We start from the raw sequence: 23,080 nt of genomic DNA on the forward strand, positions 1-23,080 counted from the left end.
AGTACCTGTTGCTTTAAGCCTGTTAGAAACCCTCTTGTTAGGGGAGTGTACATAAGGTAAACCATGTGACTTGTCAGCTCAATGGGAGTCCTCCAAATCTGCCCCATATATAGTGTGGTAAGTGTTCAGAGTTCAGTTCTTGGCTGAGGTACAGTTTGGAGATAGTCTGAAGTGAGTGTGAGGTGTTCTGAGGAGGCCTCAATCTACAAGTCCAGTCCTGCAACCACGCATCTGCTAAAGCAAGTCCCCTGTGCCCAGGTGAATGTCAAGCCTAGCGGTAAGCACTTAAGTCCCAGGGATTCAAGTCAGTCATACAAATCTGTCATTCAAGTCACTAAAGTCAAGCGTAGGTTGCCATACAGCAAGTTATTCATACACAGCACAATTGACTACAAGTCCCAGCAAGGCGATAAGCTTCCAAGGTTCACCCTGCACTTCCCTTTATACCAATCTGAGCTGTAACAGATTTTACCATCTATCCTGCCTCAGTAAAGCCAGTGATCTGTAACCTTGCGTCGAAGTATTTATTGCTCCGTGCCAGGCCCAGGAGAAGCTGGCTCAACCTCGGACGTTGTATAGGCTAACCGTGCCCTGGCATCACGAAAAGGTTAATTTGCACATTACCCTCACCCTACACCACAGAAAGACTGCCCATTGCATGTGTAACATAATTCGAGATAACATGAACTACATCCATATTTACAGACCACCAGCATCTGTTTATCTGGGAGATTAGAATATGGAGCCTCATAGTAGACATGGAAGAAGTGAATAACAGATTCACACACACACACACACACACACACACACACATATATATATATATATATATATATATATATATATATATATATATATATACAGTAAGTGATATATTTACAGTTTACTGTTTTTCTATCTCACTATGTAACAAATAAATGAACGTGATATTTCTAATTTACAAATTTGCCAATTACAGAAAAATCTATTTGATGCATTGTTTACTCTTACCACATGCCGCGGCAATGAATTGATGATATTGTGAAACTCTTCCATAGCTTGTATGGTGTTATTTTGCAGAAGGTTTCTCAGGGTATCACAGCTACTTCCAGTCAGTGAGTTTGCTGAGGATCTAAAAGTCATGATAGGAAAGTAATTGAGAGCTATCAAGGCACCACACAACTTACTTAACCTGGGACAGAAAGGCTTGTCCACTAGTCTCCGTCCCAACTATAGGAACATGGACCAATTCTCCTTTCCCTCTTATGGGATTTTTGTGATACCTACTGGAAAGAGGAGCCTTGAACAGCCTTGTGAAGCTGCACAATGTGCTTCAGTACAATGCATGAACTTCAAACAAAATGGAAAAATTAAAGGGATACTCTGGAGGAAAATAAATGTTTTCAAATCAACTGGTGCCAGACAATTACATAGATTAGTAAAATACGTCTATTTAGAAATCTTAAGCCTTCCAGTACTTATCAGCTGCTGTATACTACAGAGGAAGTTGCGTAGTTCTTTCTAGTCTAACCACAGTGCTCTCTGCTGATACCTCTGTCCATGTCAACTGTATGGAGCAGGATAAGTTTGCTATAAAGATTTACTCCTGCTCTGTACAGTTCCTGACATGAACAGAGGTGGCAGCAGAGAGCACTGTGGTCAAAAGGGAAAGAACAACCCAACTTCTTGTGGCTTATACAGCAGATGATAAGTACTAGAGGGATTAGGATGTTTAAATAGAAGTAATTTACTAATCTGTATTCTTTTCTGGCATCAGTTGTTTTTACTCCAGAGTACCCCTTTAAAACCTCCATGTTCAACCTGTTTTAGATATTATTTGCAAGAAAGAATTTGTAATTACTAGGGAGCAATCTTCTCATAAAAACAGCAACAGATGTACATTTATTGTTATCATCTATGTAGGGCAGGTCACAGCAACAAGGAACAGATTGCAGGTTTATTCACAGAAACCTGTCATCACTTTCATGCTGTCTGAGCCACAAGTCATTGGTGCCGCTGCATTGCCATAGAATGAGATTTGCCATAGAATGAGATGCTCTGCCTCCATCACATCCTATTGGCTCACACTTGTCACGTGACAGTCTCAGTTTGGCAACCTACACTAATCTACGGCTACGCTACCTACCTACTACCCTACGCTATTTGCGTAGTACTGCGCATGCGCATTACTGCTTTAGCTGTGCGCGCATGCGCAGTACTACTTTACCTGCACCGATGCTCTACTTTCTGTTCCCCGCTCCCTGAGCGTTAACGGGGGACGGGGAGTAGAGCTGCGGGCGTGGGGTGTAGTTAGCGCTGGCGGGAGGCACGCTGACAGCGCTATCGGGCATAGGGATCCCAATAGCGCTGTGGATCTAGGGAGGCACTCTCACAGCGCTATCGGGCATAGGGATCCCGCTAGCGCTGTAGATCCATAAAACAGTAAATGTAATAAAAGAGTAAATATATGAGCCGTATGAGCTGAGTAAATGTATGAGCTTCTGTGGCCCGATTGAATCGGGCCACAGAGCCCATGTGAGCTCCGTGCAGCTTCAGCTAACACAGGGAGAGGAGATCCTCTAGCTGTGATAGCCAAACTGAGACTGCTGTGCAACAAGTGTGAGCCAATAGGATGTGATGGAGGCGGAGCATCTCATTCTATGGCAATGCACCGCCCTAATGGCATCACTTTTATGCCGATTACGGTAGCAAAAAAAGTGATGGCAGGTTCCCTTTAAATGTAGTTATTTTGCCAAATTACCACCGGTATTTTTATAGGCATGCAAAAGGAAAAGAAGGTCTTGCAAAAGAGATGCATGGACTATTTTCTCATACATAGAAAAGTACAGAGGCATCACAAACCTACCTGACTCCCGATATGCCAATCATCGGTGTCACCTTACGGATCAGCAGCAGTGCCTTGTACATGGAGAAGATAATTTATATAGGTGTGAATACATTTTCTATTTAGATGCATGTCTTGTAGCATTGATATGCACTTTACAACAAGGAAATCTCATCCCATAAACTTTGCCCACTAGTTCGTAGTGCCATAAGTGAAAATTATTGAAATACCTGTACATGAGACTCAGATATGTATCTCAGGTAAATATTGTTTTTTCTTTCTAGTAGAATACAGTTTAGCTTTTATTAGTGTTGATATCTATTATAACTTAGAGTTTGTGGGTTACAATGTATTAGAAAAGTAATGTTATCCAATAGTTTGACAAATCGAATCAGCCAAAATCCTTACGCAGTAAATTCCTAAGCATGGAGGTTGATACTAATCAACTAAGAACAGTGTTTCTCAACTAGGGTGCCTCAGGCTGTTGCAAAACTACAACTTCCAGCAAGCCCAGACAGTTTGTGATGACAGGGTAGCGTTAACCACTACACTCCAAGAATATTAGCTTTCTGGGCCAAGCACTGAGGCAATAACGACCACAGATGCAGGGTTATGGAAACTACTCAATTTTACTCAGGAACATGCAAAATATACAGGAATAGTTCACCATTAGTGCAAAGCTTGCTGGAGAATGCTTCAGGGATCACAGTTGCTACCAGGCACTATGGGACTTGTAGTCCTTGGTGGTTGACTAGCTTCTTGCTTGCTGAGATTTACTTTAGATTCTAGTCTAGACTTGGCACTTCACTGGTTACTTACATAAGACTTTGGTGCTGGCAAACACTGACTCTGTTCTTCACTTGGGAATTCTAAATTCAGGCTTACCACCAGACTTGGATCTATTTGGACTGGAGTTGCAAGAGGCTTTCTATCTCCTTCCGGAACTTGACTTGCCTGGTCGGCTGGATCCGGTGAAAGGTGCTGACGCTTAGGAACAGATTAGTGCTACAAATGGATCGTCTGTCCCCCAGTGTAAAATAAAAGTCCACAGCAGACATCTGAAGGTGACCTCCATGCTTCTCTACTTCCTCTCTGGACTCCTCACTCCCGACTAACTAGCTCCTCCCAGTCTAGCAGACTTAAGGGGAGCAGGGCAGCCACCCTGATTAGCTGAAGCAGACATATGATCCCCTGAGCATCCTCCTGCACGAACAAGTTAAACCCCTTACGGCACAATAAAGCATAAAAGTGCATAGACAGTATATTACACAATACAAGAAATGATACATTTAAACCTGAGTAGTGGGCCCGGAGCAGACATGCTAGGTAAAATCCACCTGACAGGTCAGGAAGACAGCTGTGTTCCGCACTGGGACCACAAATACATATAAAGGAGAATATTATGGCTTGTTTCAAAGCATGACACTTTCAAGTAATCTATAAGAAAAAACTTTTAATTTGAGGTTAATCTGGAGTATGGTCAATGGGAGAAATTTCACACCCCAGTCTTAACTCAGTCTTGGCAACTCAGCTGCAGTAACCAGTCGCGGCCACTATACAGTGAATGTAGTTAACTATATTGCACAGCATAGATAAAGGTGAACTGTAGGAACCAGATGATTGTGTGTGCTCTAGTACCAATGTGAATGTAAATATAATCTTTTATATGGAAATTTACATGAAAATAAAAACTGGTTTAATTATTTTCAAACGCTGTATAAATTAAGAATTGATGTGTTACTAGACCAGTGTTTCCAGTTCTCTCTACTAAATAGAAGAGGCAAAACATGTTTGTAAGGGCAATAAAAGGCATATTTCATTCATGTATACCATACCATTACAAGAGACCAACTTATTATAAGTACCTGTTGGTGGTTCCATTTCACGCCCGCCATTGGGCTCAGATTAGACAGGTTGGACAGTACTTCCTTGATCCTTGTCTGTAACATAACTAGTGGTAAAGATGGTAGTAGAGGACCCAGCTCATTTAGCTTTTGTGAAACATTCCATGTTGCCTGTAAATTTACAAAGGGAACATGTTAATGTATAATACTAGTGCTAGGACCCTACATAGAGTAAAGAAGCCCTGTTCTCTTTCTAGTTTACATCTCCAGACTCCCAATCAGAAATCCAGATAGGATGCAGATTCCCCTTCCAGTCAGAAAATCTTCCTTTTTTTTTTTTTTTTTTTTTTTTTTTTTTTAAATACCGTGCTTTCTTCCAAAGATCAGGCCAAAGACAAGCGTCTCTGTTCTTACTGAGCTCAGCACCTTGTGTTTGCTGAGAAAACAAAAATCTCTGGACCTCAAAGGAAGTAAGGACATCTGGGTAATCACCTCGGAAAGGGAAATACATATGTCTACACCTCCACCCTGCTTATTCTCAGGTTCAAGAGAATGAAGAAAAGTGTAATCAACCATGAGACAGAGCAGCAGAGGAGTCAGACTGTCGGGCATGAAATAGCTCATGAATAAAGGTAAGTTTGTTGCACACAGACAGTTTCAAAGCACACAGTTAGGGTATGATCACACGACAGAATTTCCATGCAGAATTTCTACGGAAATTGTGTGCAGCAGAGTCCCATTGATTTCTGCAGATGGCAGAAACATCTTGCATGGCAATCCTGATTCCAGTATCTGCCAAAACATTGAACTTGCACTTGCAGAAATGCATTGCCATCTATGAGAGGTGCATTTTTGAGCGGTCCTAACCGTGCAAACATTCCTCAGTGTAAACATAGGCTTAACCCCTTAAGGACTCATGACGTACTGGTATGTCATGAGTCCGCTCCCGATCTATAACGCGGTGCCACGGCATGGCTAATAGCGCGCGGCATTGATCGCGGTGCCGCGCACTATTAACCCTTTAGACACGGCTTTCAAAGTTGAACGCCGCGTCGAAAGTGAAAGCATGCCGGCTAGCTCAGGGAGCTGTTCGGGATAGCCGCTGTGAAATCGCGGCATCCCGAACAGCTTACAGGACAGCCGGAGGGTCCTTACCTGCCTCCTCGCTGACCGATTGCCGAATGACTGCTCAGTGCCTGAGATCCAGGCATGAGCAGTCAAGCGGCAGAATCATCGATCACTGGTTTCCTATGAGAAACCATTGATTAATGTAAAAGATCAGTGTGTGCAGTGTTATAGGTCCCTATGGGAGCTATAACACTGCAGAAAAAAAAGTGAATAAAGATCATTTAACCCCTTCTCTATTAAAAGTTTGGATCAGCCCCCTTTTCCCATAAAAAAAAGTGTAAATAAAAATAAACATATGTGGTATCGCCGCGTGCGGAAATGTCCGAATTATAAAAATATATCATTAATTAAACCGCACGGTCAATGGCGTGCACGCAAAAAAATTCCAAAGTCCAAAATAGTGCATTTTTTGTCACTATTTATATCATGAAAAAATAAGTCCTATCAATGCAAAAATGGTACCGCTAAAAACTTCAGATCACGGCGCAAAAAATTAGCCCTCATACCGCCCCATACGCAGAAAAATAAAAAAGTTATAGGGGTCAGAAGAGGACAATTTTAAACGTATACATTTTCCTGCATGTAGTTATGATTTTTTCCAGAAGTACGACAAAATCAAACCTATATAAGTAGGGTATCATTTTAATCATATGGACCTACAGAATAAAGATAAGGTGTCATATTTACTGAAAAATGTACTGTGTAGAAACAGAAGCCCCCAAAAGTCACAAAAGTTTTTTTTTTCAATTTTTTGGGTAAAATGACTGATGTTTTAGGTGCAAAATTGAAAGAGTTATGATTTTTTTTTTAAAGGTAAGAAGGAAAAAACGAAAATGAAAAAACGGAAAAACGCTGAGTCCTTAAGGGGTTAAAAGAGAAGACAGAAGTAAACAGAGTTAACGGTTATTAAAATCACGGTTGAGAAGTAAGTCGGCACTGCTCTACTGTGTGGGGAATGCATATATCCCGTACAGTCGTTGACACACGCCCGGATCTGCTGTCACTCGTGGTGCTCAATCTAGTTTAAGAAGTCCAATGCATATAACAAAATAGATGAGATGGCACTCACAATCTTGCAGCAATGTGTAAAATTTATTGCAGTCATGTCAGGTAATAGATTGGCCAACCTGTTACCTGACCTGACTGCAATAAATTTTACACATTGCTGCAAGATCGTGAGTGCCATCTAATCTATTTTGTTATAAGAGTTAACGGTTAGCAGCGATGTTTCCTGCAAATAATAACATGAGAATAGAAAGATATAGATGATACCAATGAGAATGCCTTTTTTATTGCACAGTAGAACAAGAAGTTAACATCTACACATACCCACATTGCCTTGAAGATAGCCAGAGTCTGAGCTGAACTTAGCAAATGTGCATGACTGGCCAGAGATGGCAGCAGCTTGCCAAGCTGGATGTCTGATAATTGCTGAAGAACCGTAGGACTGACACCCAACACCAAGGAACCCATATGTGATAGCACTTCAGCTGACATCTGTAAGTGGAATATAATGTTTATCTTAGAAGTGTCATACAAGGAAAATAGCATACAAAAGCTACATAATAGATTATATAACAACCTAAATACAGTGAAGGAAGAAATTATTTGACCATCTGCTGGTTTTGTATATTTGCCCACTGACAAAGAAATTATCAATCTATAATTTTAATGGTAGGTTTATTTACTGCGAGAGACAGTATAACAACAAAAGCATAAAAAAAAACACATTTTGATTTGCATTTTACTCAGTGAAATAAGTATTTGATCCCCAAAGACCTCCAGAGCCACAGCAGGGTGTTATTAAGCAGGCAAAGTTAAAGGGTACCTTTCATCAAAAAAACTTTTGATATATTATAGATTAATGTATGCAGAATAACTTTCCAATAGCATGTTATTAAAAAATATGCTGCTTTCTATTTCATTTTCCACTTTGAAAAAATGACCACTAGGGGTCTCCCTACCAGTCCTTTTTTTATAGATTTCAGACTCATGCTGGAGTCCTAAATCTCAGACTGCAGCCGGGACACAGACAAGCTCAACACTGCTCCCTGGCAGTGAACAGTGATGAGTTTGTCTGTGTTCCGGATGCAGTCTGAGATTTAGGACTCCTGCATGAGTCTGAAATCTATAAAAAAAAGGACTGGTAGGGAGACCTCTAGTCGTCATTTTTTCAAAGTGGAAAATGAAATAGAAAGAAGCATATTTTTTAACAACATGCTATTGGAAAGTTATTCTGCATGCATTAATCTATAATATATCAAAAGTTTTTTGATGAAAGGTACCCTTTAAGCAAGAAATACAGTATGGGGGAGATTTAGATTTAGGCTTGAACTCACATTTCCTGTGCTTAGTACCTTCTGAACAAGCATCCATGCCTAAAACAGATCCAAAAATACATGACATAAATATTCTTATAAGTAAATATTCTGGCTAAGACTCTTGTCATATTCGCATTTAGCATTATGGCTTCTGTTGCATTACTAATTATCTGCATGTTTTTCATGATAGTCAGAAAGTAGCTACAGACTATTCTTACAGTAAAAAGGTAATGGAAACCTGATGGAACGTAGAATAGTCTAAGGCAGGGTTCACACTAAGGAATCTCATTAGGACCGCATGGAAATGGCCATAGCCCTCAATATTTTCACAAGCAGATTCCGTTAAAAGGATAAACCAAAATAATTTTTTCGGCAGCTAAATTTCAGTGGTGGAAGTTTCTTAACTGAAATGCCAAAGTGTGAACTGTGCAACAGAATCCATTTGACAGGAATGGGATTTTCCTTTTTTGGAAATTTCCAAGTATAACTTCTAAGTTGAATTACGCTAGGAAATTCCCTGACTTGTCTGCTAAATCCTCTACTAACAACTAATCCCCCCCCCCTAAACATGTATTTTGTTCACAGTTATTGATATTATTGTTTTAGTTGAAAATATAGAAACTAAAAAAGCAATTAGATACAGTGTACAGTACAGCAATTAGATACAGTGTACAGTACACTTAAACAGGTTGTTAAACCAATGAACAAGCAAAATATCTTCAGACGACTTTCTCTTCAAACCCCAACATTTATTGGGTGGGGGTCTGTGGTAGAGCCAGGCTCCATACAGGAGATTGCAGGGGGCCCCACGAAAAACTGGCTTTAAACTTAAGATGCTAACATAAGGTAAGCAGTAGCATATATAAACATTATTTAAAAGGTTTTCAGCATTTGAAAAATATAATATCAAATATTAAGCTGTTTCAACAGTGTAGATAGATAGATAGATAGAAATCGGATGGATGGATATATATATATATATATATATATATATATATATATATATATATATATATATAGTAACATTACTTGGGTTGACGTCAGTGTCCACGAGGCCAAATCAGACAGGACAGGAAAAAGTTGCACTGGGCGCAGGCTCTGGAGCAAATTGTAATCCAGAGAGCATATTGCTAAATAAAGATTGGGGACTGACACCAAGCTTAGTTCTCCAAGTTCCTGAGACTGCATATCACCAAACAGGTAGTCCAACATCTAAGCAGATGACAAAAAGGCAAATGATCAAAGCTTAGGGATGACAATAAAGTGACAATCATCATTTTAGTATATTGTACCTATCCTTATCCTATCCTTTTTAGTCTGTAATAAAAAAAGATAGGGACACGTATCAAAATGGCGGCCAATAAGAAGTGGAGCAACTGCTCATGGCATATGCCTCTATAAATTAGATCTGGCATGTAATTGGTCACCAGGGCTCCACTTTTGTTTTGCACCAGTTTCCATGCATTGCTCCACAGTCTTGATCCAGCAGAACTGTGTCCTTTCACTCTCCAATCATTGCTTATAGAGATGAGCGAACTTACAGTAAATTTGATTCATCACGAACTTCTCGGCTCGGCAGTTGATGCCTTTTCCTGCATAAATTAGTTCAGCTTTCAGGTGGGCTAGAAAAGGTGGATACAGTCCTAGGAGAGAGTCTCCTAGGACTGTATCCACCTTTTCCAGCCCACAGGAGCACCTGAAGGCTGAACTAATTTATGCAGGAAAAGGCATCAACTGCCGAGCCGAGAAGTTTGTGACGAATCGAATTTACTGTAAGTTCGCTCATCTCTAATTGCTTACAATGTTAGACTGTGCAGGAATATACCCTTTTGTCAGAGGGAACGGAAATGCCCAGTTGTCAGTGTATTAAAACATTTGCTCTTTACACTCCCTGATTGCTGTGATATGAATACATGTAATTTAGAAATAAATGGATAACATAAATGGATAATGTAATTTTTTTCTAACACCATTATCACAGCCTGTGCCAACTAACCAGTAACCTGTTTTGTTTCTATACATATCCTAAGAAACCAAAAGTGATTTCTCTCAAAGTAGGTGTATAGTCTCATCTGTTGGTTTATCGAACTTCACCATGGAGTCAGGAAAGAGGTCTCCTCTTCTCACACACTGAAGTAGGTTTTTTCGCAGAACTACCGAAATATTTGTATTCTGCCCATATGGTGTCAGATCCTGAACATTAGCCTGGCACACAATTCTTCCCATTCTGTGAAAAAAAACAACCTATAAAAGTGCTGTGAGAAAAAAGATGGTCAACCATCAAACATACATAAGACAACTATACTCACAACTCCACATCTTGTACTGTTATATTTGGTGCCTGTAAGACTTTGGATGCAACAACCCTCTGGTATGGGGGCGTTAAATTATCTGGGAGCGAAGGGAGAATGTTCACGACCTGATAGAAGAGCTAAAATGTAAGTACTAGGCAAATAACAGTGACATCTGTCCAATATTACTAAACTTGCTTCAAGCTGAACCATTCACTGATGAAAAATATAGGGAAAGGGGACACCATGGCCACCAAAAACAGGTTTACAATATAATGCTAGAAATGCTGAAGTTAAATCATATTTTTGCGGTACTTATTTTGTATTGGTGGATGAGAATGGGCAACCACCTAACAGCAGCATTTCGACAGTGGGGCAGGCTAATGACTGCGCTGCTGAATTAGAAATCTATGTATAAACATCAGTATAAAAGAATTTGTATGTATTTTTTTTTTGATATTCCATTTTCTTTATTAACAGTTTTTATCGCATTACATAACACATTAATATAAAAACAATCCAAAACATGTCCCATACCTCCTCCCCCCATCCCCCCTTACTCACTACCCACTACAAGCCAGGTTGACTCCTCCCATTTCCTCCATTCGTTTGTATGTACTATATTGTGAAAGTGCAGCATCCCTTTATATTTCATAAGATTTGATGAAAGATCACTTGACCTTGTTGTAGTGTATGTAAAATACATTATGCCGTTGTTTAAATTGCACTTTTTGCATGTTACAACGTAATGGCAGATGGTTAAAAAAAAAGAGCTAAACCCTTTTTTCTTGCATGTACAAGCACTCTCTGCTCTCTGCTGCCCCCTCTGGTGGTGTCTAAAGTTAGAGCATAGTTGCAAAATCTTACCAGGATTGCATGTACCAGTATAGGTTGCCATGGAGAGGACTACAAATATCCTGTGTTAGGACTTTCTTCAAACTTCTCTCTTCTGAACTTACCAAGAGACTGAGGAAATGGGTCATGCCAGATGATAATGTCCTGTTGGGGGCCAACCTACAGGGTTTTTCTAAAGTCTTCCTGGGGTCTACCATCTCAGGAACTGCTCAATGGAACATTTACACTACACATAGGTTAACTCTTTCAGTACCATCTACCATTATCTACCTCAGGTACTGTTGTTATTGAAACAGTTCAAGATACGCCACTCAACAATGTGGAAGAAGTTTAATAAAAGTGTCTTGGTTTTTACTACAAACATCACCCCATAGGGAAGTGCCTCAGGGCATATAGACTTTATCTACAGTGCAGTTACTGGTCCTTACCATTGACATTTTGTAGCGATTCTATAGCGAAACTGGGGTTCACTGCACCACAAAGCTACCAGTGACACGTGTGACTTTCCTGCTTTGGGACAAGTGGGCCTACAAGAGCCAACAAACCCTGTTCCGCTGCCGTGTACTCACTAGTCACTGACATAGTGGGGTACCAAACCAATTATATCAATATATACAGTATATATCTTTGAATTAAAAAAAACTGGGACAGATTTACATCTATTCAAAGGGTCATCACAGTGGAACTTCTAAATGTCAGTCAGATTGGCCAAATCACCTTCCCATTTATGGTCATTTTTAGTCACTATCCTCTGCTTCTTACCTGCTGTGCACTGAGCTGCTGAAACACATCCAATGAGAAAAGAGGAAGAAGATTTCCTATTCGCCACATTAAATCGTCATCCATTTTGGTTACGTTTTTAAACAGAGTTGACCTGCGAAGCCAGAACCCCAGTGCGAATTGTTGTTCATTAGACAGGGATCTAACATGGAGACTCAAGTTCTCAAGCCTGTATAGGGAATGAAGCCAAAAACATGACATTGCCTGTTACCAATAAAATTACACAGTTACGAGTTCTTATCATGCCGTATACCATGTATTTTGATGTGAGGATAAGACTATACAAAGAAAAAGAATAATTATGAAAATAGTAATTTCCTCCCACAAACCCCACTCAATATCATAGTTAGAAGCAACAAAAGAGAGAGAACCATAATCTAAATGAGCAAAATGGATCCCATAGCAAAATCGGGTACTAGCTTTGCCCACTAACTGTCGATAAAGCTACTCTGTAGCGAAACATGTCGAGGGGGGCAGAGTAGAAAGATTTTAATTACAGTGCATTAGCCCTCATTAGTCTGCAGGCACACTCGATGATTTGACAATTGAGCAGTTACTATGAGAAATCCAAATATTCCCGGACATATACAGTATTATTAAATGTAAATGGGCTACTGCATCCATTGTTTTTAAAAAGGTGTGTACAAAAACAAAAAAGCATGGGAAGTATTTAGGGGTATATGGGATGACAGGGTATTAATTGGATAACCCTAAGGGGTGATCCATTGGTTAATCATTTGAATTTAACCCTCCATATACTGGTCTTCACCAAGTATATATAGCTTTGTCATTTAGCACATATTTTGCAAACTTTTGGTACATTTATAGAAAGTAAAAACTCATGTTCATCACACTGCTATAGCTATAGTTGCCCCCATAATCATAATGTCATCTATGTTCCCATCTGTGTTGTGGCTTTCAGTTCCAATAGAAGCCACATTGCTATGCCAGATCTGTTGCACAAAGGACCACATTGACTTATAATGGGGTTTGTTGGGTTCTGCTGAGGCATTTGTCATTTTGATTGGAAAATAAAGCACTTCATAATCTATGGTAGACAACATAGGTTCCTAAAAGAGCATCTGATGCAGATATAAAAAGAGTGTGAAAAGTATTTAAAAATGTGTTGACTGCGATAGGAGATGTTTCTTGACACATTATTTGAGGTCTACCTGGACAAATATTCCAGGGTTCCTTTAGATGTGCAATGTGCATGTCATGATGATTACTGGAGTACATATGTCAGCTTTCTTAGACTTAGGATAAAGAAACTTACACCTCCTTGTTGTCTTGTAGTGGGGGGAGAAGCCTTATAAGCTCATCAGGTTCCAGGTAACGTAAAAAGGGGACAACGTCACAGAAGAGAAGAGGCTCCGAGGGGACTTGGACGGAAAGCAGTGTGAATACAATCATAGAAAAGTAGTCATCCGAAACCTGAAAGACAAACCAAGAGTATGTTAAGAAAGAAATTGAGAAATTATTTAATTTACTCTGTAAACACAACCAGAGTGAAAGTATAGTGATGGTGAAAAAAAGGAATTTAGGATTATGGACTTTTAAAGAAGTCTCAGCTGTTGAAAAATAGGAGTTTAGTTAAGTTAATCTGAATGTATAATATTGCTGTTCAGTTCAGCATAATTAAAGGGAACTCAAAATCACTTTCATGCTGCCGGAACCACAAGTCATCAGGGGGATCCCCAGTGACTTCTTCCCACCCCTCTGGCCTTGACTTATAACTTTCTTCCTGTTTGGGTATAGGGAGAGATCCATCAATCCGGGCCCATGGGGCATGGAGAAGCCATTGTTGACCACCCTGATGACTTGGTTCGGGCAGCATGAAAGTGATGATGGGTTCCCTTTAAATGAGACCTACCAGAATACTAAAAGTGTAACAACTATTCTTTAATTAATGCCCATAGATCCTGGCATCATTAGGGATATATCAACTGGCTTGGGCTAAGTTTCTACTTGTTTTTTTTTTTTTTTTTTAAACGCCAAGCAAAATGCCTGTTCTGCTGCATGGCATTTTTTCGTCCAAAAATGCTGCGGCCAGATGTTAGCTGTAAATTAATGAGAAATCGCAAAATTCTTATTCCACTTGGCGTTTTTAACTTTGGCGTTTTTTAAATCCTTTTGGCGTTTTTCAGCTCCTAGGCGGTTTTCCAAAATCGCAGCATGTTAAGCCACTGGCGATTTTTTGGTCAAGATCGTGGCGTTTTTCTCCCATAGAAGTCTATGGGAGTTAAAAAACACCAAGAAAAACGATATGTGGGTTTTAACTTTGGCGTTTTTGCAGGCAATTTTTATTCTTTTCTGATGGAGATACCTTTTTTAATAAAATTTTGGTACCATAAAAAAAAAAAAAAAAGATACATTAGTGAATGAAAAAATTGTATCTAACGAAATGTATCTTTTTTTATAACAAAAATTTTATTCATTTTTAAAACAGGGATCAATTTATGTGGGCGGGCGGGCGGGGACCTAAAAATGTAGCCGACAATATAAAAAATGTAGTGTGTGTATGTTTTTCACTTTTTTCTTTATTTTTAAAAAACATTTTTAGGTAGTACTGCTACTCCCAGTATGGAACACACTGTTCCATGATGGGAGTAGTAGTACCTGTACTAATTGACAGTATAATTGCAATCCTCATATATAATGTATAGATGCGGCCGGCCGCTCTTCTATGGTCCCCTGCACTGACGTATATATACACATATTCATATTTCCCGCAGAGAGCTGTGATTGGCCAGATGGTTCCAGCCAATCACAACTCTCTGTAGGAAATATGAGTAGGTGTATTTATACTTCAGTGCAGGGGACCATAGAAGAGCGGCCGCATCTATACATTATACAGGAGGATCGCAACGGGCGATCTGTCAGTTAGTACAGGTACTACTACTCCCATCATGTAACAGTGTGTTCCATGCTGGGAGTAGTAGTCCTACCTAAAAGAAAATGTGAAAAAAAGTGAAACACACACACACACTTTATAAAAAATTGTATTAAACACTTGTATTCAAATTTTGTTATAAAATATATAAATTTCGTTAAATAAAAATTTTTCCATCACTACTGCATCCTTTTTTTTTTCACACAAATGAAAAAATGCCCGTAAAAACGGCAGATGCAGGAAATTGCAGGCGTTTTTTCTTGCGTTTTTTTCTAACCAAAAAGCGCAGGACAAAAAACCAAGTGAAACTTAGCCTTCGGCAGAGTCTGCTTCATACATGGCAGGTGCTGGCTGTGTTAGGCTGGGTTCACACTACGATTTGTAACTACGGTTCCCGTATACGGCTGGGAGGAGGGGGCGGGGCTTAATTGCAGCACCCGCACTCAGCCGTATAGGGGAACCGTATTTAGTGCATATCTATGAGCAGACCAGAGTGAACCGCAGCCTCCGGTCGGCTGCATTTTCGTCCGTATGCGGTTTCCCGACCGCAGGCATAAACATGGTCGACCGCGTTTTTGCCTACGGTCGGGAAGCCGCATACGGCTGAAAAAGCAGCTGACCGGAGGCTGGGGTTCACTCCGGTCGGCTCATAGACATGCATTAAATACTGTTCCCCTATACAGCTGAGTGCGGGCGCCGCGATTAATCCCCGCCCCCCTCCTCCCAGCCGTATACGGGAACCGTAGTTACAAATCGTAGTGTGAACCCAGCCTTACAAAGCTTCCACTCATCTGCAGATATTGGAAATAACTCTGATCCCAGCTAATTCACCCCTTAAATGTTGTGGTTAATAGCAACCACGGCATCTAAGACGTTGGGACCACTTTGTATTGCATTGTACTGTACAAGGATCATGCTGTGTCATGTCAACTCTTCTAGGGGGATTAAAAGAATAAGAAAAAATTATCTATGTATGCTGCATTGTGAACATCATAAAAAATGGCAGGTGCCAGAACTGTGTTTTGAATATGAATTGAGTATCAGCGATACTATATTATAGGGTTATAGCGTAGTGCTGCCAGCTGGCAGCGGATCGTTATAACCCTATTATATAGTATTGCATATACAAAATTCACTCTATATTCAACCAGTCCACGTCCATTGCATATACAAAATTCACTCTATATTCAACCAGTCCACGTCTATGAAAACTGCAGCCATCCAGTGAACAAAACTACTACCACCAACGTGTCTGGATGAGACTGGATGGATAGAGACTGCATTACTAATTCATGCCATATTGAAAGTTGTGCCTCGGATTTGCACAACGCTATTTGGTGAATTACTCCCTATTATTGAGGCATTGTCCTTATATGAACCTGTGGATCCTACACATTGGAGAGCTTGTGGTGTGTTTCTATTGCAGAAATCTGTTTTGCCCACTTTATCTCTTAAATAGATGGATGGATTAACAATTAGCCAAAAAGGTAGATGTACCCAAAAACTAATACTACAGCTCACAGACATTTAGTGGCCATAAAATAAATGCCTTAAAAATGCACCCACACCCAAAGAATGAAGAATTGCAAAAAAAAATAAAAAAAAATTCAATTTAAACAAAAATAAAAAAAAATAAAACTGATTGTGATATGCAATATATATATCACACTTGCTGAAAACAATTTATAAGATCTTCCACATCCAAGCAGTACCAAAAAAATGCCAATGACAGCTCCTTTAACACACATTTGTTTAAGTTTAGGGTTCAGTCCTAAGAAAACAGGACTGTTATCAGGTATGTAAGATTCCAGGTTTCCACCATCAGTGGTCTTAAAGGGGTACTCCACTGGCCAACATTCGGAAGTAAATGTTCCGAATGCGGTTTTCACACTGTATGGGTCGTCCACGCCACTCGTGACATCATGGCCATGCCCCTCAAATGCAAGTCTATACCCATAGACTATTATGTTAACTTCTATATTTACATGGAAGCATGTCAATTGTTCGCTAATATCATTCTTTTGTTGTACAAAACATATAACATATTAGAATATACCTGTAAGGAAGTCTGGTTCTGTGACAAGATGCTGAGGAATTGTTTGGCAGACTTGGGTTGGAGAGAGGAGATCCATGCTTTTAGATCAGACAACGTAAGGTTGAATAATGTCTGTTGGTAGAAACAAATATGGCAGTTCTAGTTCCTGTACAAGCAATTATAATCTTTATATACATATTATTGGCTCTAGAACAAGTAACATACTTCAATAATGCTCCAGGAAGATATTGAGTTTTCTACTGTAAGGAGAAGCAGCATATTCTGTAAAGAGAAGATAGTAAGCTGTGTATAGATAGGAAAATTCTCCTTTACCTGTGCCTATAATTCCTAAACCTGTAGTTAGGTGTAAACCAAACCTCCTTTGGGCAGCAGTAATTAGCTGAATAAACTACTAAATAATTATTGTGGCATTAAAGGGGTACTCCAGGAAACTAAACCCATAGCCCATCCTTTCCCTCTCACCAACCTATGTATTTGTCTAAGTATCATTCATTACACTTACATGCAGCAAGTGAGAGATAAACGTCATTTTTAGATCCACTTTGTCTCCTCAGTGAGACCTAGCCCCCTCACTTCAAGACAACACCACCTGATTTCTGTCTGATTCATATTTGGTCTACAGCTCTGGCTGTACAGCCACACCTCCCCCTCCCCTCCGTGTGTGAGAGCTTGTGAGCTGTGAGAGAAGAGCAGTGAAGATTCTCAGTCACAACTGAGCACATAGCGGCTTTCTTTTCCTGTGAAGATCTAATCACTGACTTCTGCTATTCAGAGCACAGCATGATTTATTGCTGAAGGAAGGATAGTCTGAAAGAAAAGACCTGTACAGTGTGTAAGTTGCCGTGTAAGCCTGCACACAGATAGTGAAAGCAGTTGGCTGGCAGCCATTACACAGAGCTGCACTGACTTCTGGGAGTTGTAGTCTGTGCTGCAAACAAGGAAAAAGTATTTAGGAGACATTAGGGGCCGAAGATGCTGCAAAAACCACATGGATATCTACAGGAGACACAACAAGTATTGTGGCTTTGGGGCATTTTTAGGTTTCTTAACTTTCCTGGAGTACCCCTTTAAGCTTATCCACAAAGAGGTCAGCCATATTGTATTACTCCTACCTTGGTCCTACACAGAATCTATTTCTATATTTTATTTAGTACGTGCAATAAATTTACTAGTTCTAAAGCTTTATTTAAAGGGAATCTGTCAGCTGTATTTGCTGCTAAGAGCTGCAGACACCATTGAAAAGATGTTAGGGTATAATAGAAATCTTTACCTTTCCTGGAGCTGATGGTGGTTGCCAAACTTAGAAACAAAAAGGAGATTTTATAAGTCAAGGAAGGGGGGGGGGGGGGCAATCTGCTCAAGTGCCACAGCCTGCCACACCTCCTCGCTCACCCTCAAGGATATTGTTAGGTATGGGCAAGTAAGGAGGTGTGCCAAGCTGTGGCACTTGAGCAGGTTGGTCCTGCCTCCGTGACACTTGGCAGAGAAATAAAAAGATTTTATAAGTATGGCAGTCAGCATCAGCAGCAGTAAAGGTACCCTAGCAGCTATCCAATGGCAGCTGCAGCTCATAGCAGCAAATACAGCTAATAGATTCACTTTAAGGGCTATAATACTTATTTATTTAGTTGTGTTTTCTCCAATTCAATGTGATATTGCCTGATTTATGGTCACTTGTAACTATGGGTGTGCACTCAAGCTGTCCAGTTTTATTCACTAATAACATTTTAGCAAATATGAGAACTAACCTATTTTTTTCTAACATTTTGAAATGTGACTACTTTTTCTTATTATCATTTCTCACAAATTCCTAAATGAAATAATCCTTAAATATATTACATGTGAACCAACCCCAAATTTCTGTAGAAGTTCTATCTTCTTTTCGTTTGGTGGTGTTTCTTGGGAAATGAAGTGGAGTATAGTATAAAGAACCTGAACTTTTATCCCAGAGGTGTTTGATATAGAAAGGATTTGCATATCCTCTAGAAGAAAAAGAAGGATTACAATGGTGTCCACAGCTTGGGAGTACAGCGAGGTGATATTGGGAGTAGACAGATTGAGACCAGCATTCTGTAAGTAGCAGATACTGATGGGGAGGAAACTGGCTGCTGTGAGGCCATTTCCAGAACATACAATACTGAGGTCAACACTACAATTCCACTGTAGTTGTGTCTTATATTTTTCAGAGAGACAGACGTCTGTCTCATTCAATACATTGTTGATAGAACATACTTGAGTTACCCATGAGGTCCTTGGATCATTGGAAAGCTTTGAGAGCAGAATTGACTGTGCACACACATTAGTAGTAAAGTTTTCTTTTTCTAGTACCCAACATATTAGAGTCTCCTCAAGATCTATGGGTCCAGTTTCCCAGTTGGCATAATCACAGCTATGATTTTCATCCCACCATCGTTCAATGGTATCATTGCATATTGCCTCCTGTTGGCTGTCACATAATCTGTGCATGAAAGTCTCATTGCTGTAAGCATTGCAGAATGCTACTATTGAGCCAGGAACAGAGGATACATTCCCCCACTCCTCGTACCTACACACTGATACAACTAAGCTCTCAAGCTGGTTATTACCTTGGGTTCCGCATACAGGTCTGAGCCATGAGTTGGCAGAGTATAGCAACAATTGAGAAAGAAGCAATGGATCTGAGCACACACCTATGATAAAGTTCAATTGATCAGTTGCCCAACAAGCCTTCACTACAACTGGATGAACATAGGTGCTATGCCAACTGGAATAAGAACATAATTCATCACCCAATGAACAGTTACAACTTTCCTGCTGTAATGTTGTTGCATTAGAGAATGCATTTAGAAACATAGCACAATCATACTCCGCACAATATTTTATCAAAGAAATGTCCATATTGGTTGGATTCGAATATTTGTTGTGACATTGAACAATGGAGTAACTCAGAAGTCCATTATCTGATGTAGGAACAAGAGGTGTACAGTTGGGCTTAAACCAGAAGTTTTGCAGTTGTGACGTAATTATTGTGTAACAGGTTAAATTAGAACAAAGGTAACTAAAGAAGTTGTCTTGATCATACAACCAGCAGAATTCCACCATTAATGTGGTGAAGGTCTTGGTTTGGGAGTAGTCACAAACATCCCATATTAGCATTTGTGTTAACACATTTGAAGTAGATAACTTGTAACACAAATTCAGTGTCCATGTAAGGGCTGGACCTTCACTGATGGCACTCAGGATCCTGGGATCATTGCATACGTTCATCATGAAGTTCACTGTATCATTCTTGCTGCATAAATACACAGTAGAGAAGCTTATTGGTGTCTTCCATCTTTCTGTATCAGGAAGCCACTTCTCATAATTGCAGAGATCTGATGTATTAAATGGGGAGATGGAACCAAAACAGAGTAACTTATCCCAGGTTTGGATTGTGTTTTCGCTTAAGAGTTTCATGATCGTACTATTCCTGCAGATATACTGCTTGAAGGCTGGGGCATCCCAGTGAGCACAATATCTCATCAAAGAAATCTGAAGAGTTCTAAAATCCCATGTTGAATACTGACATGTCTTATTTGGATCACAGATGGGAGTTTCTTGTATATTGGTTTCTTGTAACAACTCATTGTACAACTGAAAATTATTGCATAAAAAATCGGAGACAGTTGTATTGCCAAATTTCCAACAATACGACACTAAAAAGGATGGTGCGTCTTCCCAGGAGGAATTATAACACAGATTCCACACAATAAACTTGCTCATAAGCGCTGAAGAATTCCAGAAAAGAGACAGAACTTGAACTAGATTCTGGTTATTGCAAACTATATGGAACATTGTTTCTAGTTCAGTTCTGTTGCAGCTTGGACAGGACTGTAGATGGAAGTTTAGAAGAGAATCTGTGCAGTTGGATAAGTTACCGGGAATCTGTGTATTGCAGTATATTGATACCCAACTTGTTTCTGGGTTATTAATATGTAATGTTACACTAAAGGAGTTCCCACAAATATATGTGTGAAAGCGGGATGTATCTTGTACTGCACAGTAACCCAGAATTGATGGATTCAGCACAGTCAGATTCCATTGGTTGTAACTACAGACTGTTTGATTGGTGCTATTCCCAGCACAGGAGATATCTAAGGTACCATTCAGTTCAATGTTTTGGAGAACATTTTGGTGACTGCAAAGGTACGAATTGAGTTGTTCTTGATCAATGAGCCAGCATAGGTCTACAGTTGAAGATTTGGGACTACTAGAGAACAATGTCGTATAATTACATACGTTGTTAACACAAAACGGCAGCACCCAACTATTATTTGTTTCTTTGGACAGAGTAAGCAACAAACTAGGATTGGTACACACATATGATACAAAGTGGCTCTGCTCTACTTGGCTACAATAAGATACAATAGAAGGATCCACAAGTAATTGGGTCCCACTGTCAGTCTTCTGCCACAATGTATAGTTACATTCATTTTCTAAAGGCATAACATGCTGACACAGAACGGCAACCCACAAATTGGAATCGTCAATAAGCAATTTTTGAAGAATTTCAAAAGATTTACAAACATTCTGTGTAAAACCATCCCCATCTGTTTCTTCACAAAAGACTACAGTAGTAGGGTCTACTGTCTGTAGGGGCCATTGCTCATAGTTGCAGAGTTCCTGTAAAAGATCAGTAGTAGCAATAGTTGTTGGAGAGAGAGTCGGACAGGTTGGCTCAAGCCATTGATTGTCCACATTTTCTTTCAGTTGATCCAATACATTTGGGTTTGTGCACAGAAATGACATAAACTGATCTTGATCATATAACCAGCAATATGCTACTGAAAATGTAGAGACAGCATTGCCTTCCCATGAAGCATAGTGACATATATTCTCTGGAATGGTATTGTATGCACAATATCCCACCAACCAGTTATTAGCGGACTGGCTGGCAAGCTGATTTAGGAGCTTCTGATCCCCACAGACTGAGCTTATGAACTGTTCTTTGTCACTTTCGCTACATGTAGACACATCAGAAGATGACACAGTGCTTGAATTATACCATGTTGTATAAGCACAGTTGATAGTGGCAGATCTCCAAGTCCTAACCATCCTGGTATTGCATGGGTTAGTAAGAAGATCCGATAGTGACGAGAAGAACATTGTACAGAACTGAGTTTCCGTTTGAGATGACTGAGGTGTCGCTGTGACCACCAAACACATGGACTGCAGGCTCATGCTGAAGGAATGATACATAGAGTTGCATATGTTCTTCAGTGCGGGGAACAAGCGATCAGAGCAGATTTTTGAAAAGGTTGGGAGGCTACATTTCATGGACAGGTCAGGAAACTGTGACTGAACAGAAGGTGGTGTGAACAGAGGCAAATTGGCAAAACCCCAACTCAGGTTCTGAGACATACCCCTGTAATAAAACACAAATAATATTAAAATTCTTAACAAGAAAATGGAAGAAGTTTTCAAGAAAAAAAAAAAATTCTTCATAAAGTAGGAGGTAAAGTAATTGAATGCATTGCTAAAATTACATAAAACAAGCAATTGTTCACAATAGATATTTACCATAACAAGAGATGCTTCAGATCCCCTAAAAAAGAAGAAAACAAAATGTTTCAGGTTTTGATGCTCTGCCTTTAGACCATAATGCTGACTTAAAAAAAACTAACAAAAAAACAAAGTAGCGTATATGTGTATGTGTATATGTGAGTGCGGCAGTCTCAGGATATCTAAATCTTTCATTTCGATTTATTTAAAATAAAAAAATAAAAGGTTTCCTGTCTACAAATTTTTACCCATCAAGATACTGTTCATAGGCATCAGGTAACCCAAACAAAATCTATTAATTGACCATAGATGTGTCATGGAGGCAAGGCGCAGCCACTGAAGCATCATGACTTATAGATCTAGCATTGTGTATGCCACAGAACTCAGAGAGATTGGGAAGTGATGATGGTAGGGAAGCAGTGGCACTTCAGCAGATGGGTTGCACATCCAGGACATGTGTGGCTGATAAGAGATCCTGTTTGGAGCTCCCTAACTCTAAGTGAATGGGAGCTTTAAGTGAATGGGAGCTGTGCTGCAGCAACCAAGTGCCACCACTACACAACATACA

At 39.8% G+C, this 23,080-nt stretch overlaps 1 protein-coding gene across 1 annotated transcript in view; it reads right to left on the minus strand.

Annotated features, from left to right (window-relative positions):
- Window positions 1–23,080, minus strand: part of LOC130367383 (uncharacterized) — an 87,148-nt gene that overhangs the window by 49,979 nt on the left and 14,089 nt on the right. The window contains exons 5-18 of the mRNA XM_056569800.1: window positions 22,531–22,555; window positions 18,844–22,375; window positions 17,197–17,253; window positions 16,993–17,103; window positions 13,320–13,477; window positions 12,026–12,212; window positions 10,427–10,536; window positions 10,212–10,344; window positions 9,147–9,329; window positions 8,136–8,174; window positions 7,126–7,293; window positions 4,690–4,839; window positions 2,846–2,898; window positions 991–1,111 (exon numbers count right to left, since the gene is read on the minus strand). Coding sequence (XP_056425775.1) covers window positions 991–1,111; window positions 2,846–2,898; window positions 4,690–4,839; window positions 7,126–7,293; window positions 8,136–8,174; window positions 9,147–9,329; window positions 10,212–10,344; window positions 10,427–10,536; window positions 12,026–12,212; window positions 13,320–13,477; window positions 16,993–17,103; window positions 17,197–17,253; window positions 18,844–22,375; window positions 22,531–22,555 — 5,027 coding nt within the window. The remainder of the gene's footprint in view (window positions 1–990; window positions 1,112–2,845; window positions 2,899–4,689; window positions 4,840–7,125; window positions 7,294–8,135; window positions 8,175–9,146; window positions 9,330–10,211; window positions 10,345–10,426; window positions 10,537–12,025; window positions 12,213–13,319; window positions 13,478–16,992; window positions 17,104–17,196; window positions 17,254–18,843; window positions 22,376–22,530; window positions 22,556–23,080) is intronic.

The sequence above is a fragment of the Hyla sarda genome, chromosome 4 (genome assembly GCF_029499605.1).
Source record: "Hyla sarda isolate aHylSar1 chromosome 4, aHylSar1.hap1, whole genome shotgun sequence".
Classification (NCBI taxonomy): domain Eukaryota; kingdom Metazoa; phylum Chordata; class Amphibia; order Anura; family Hylidae; genus Hyla; species Hyla sarda.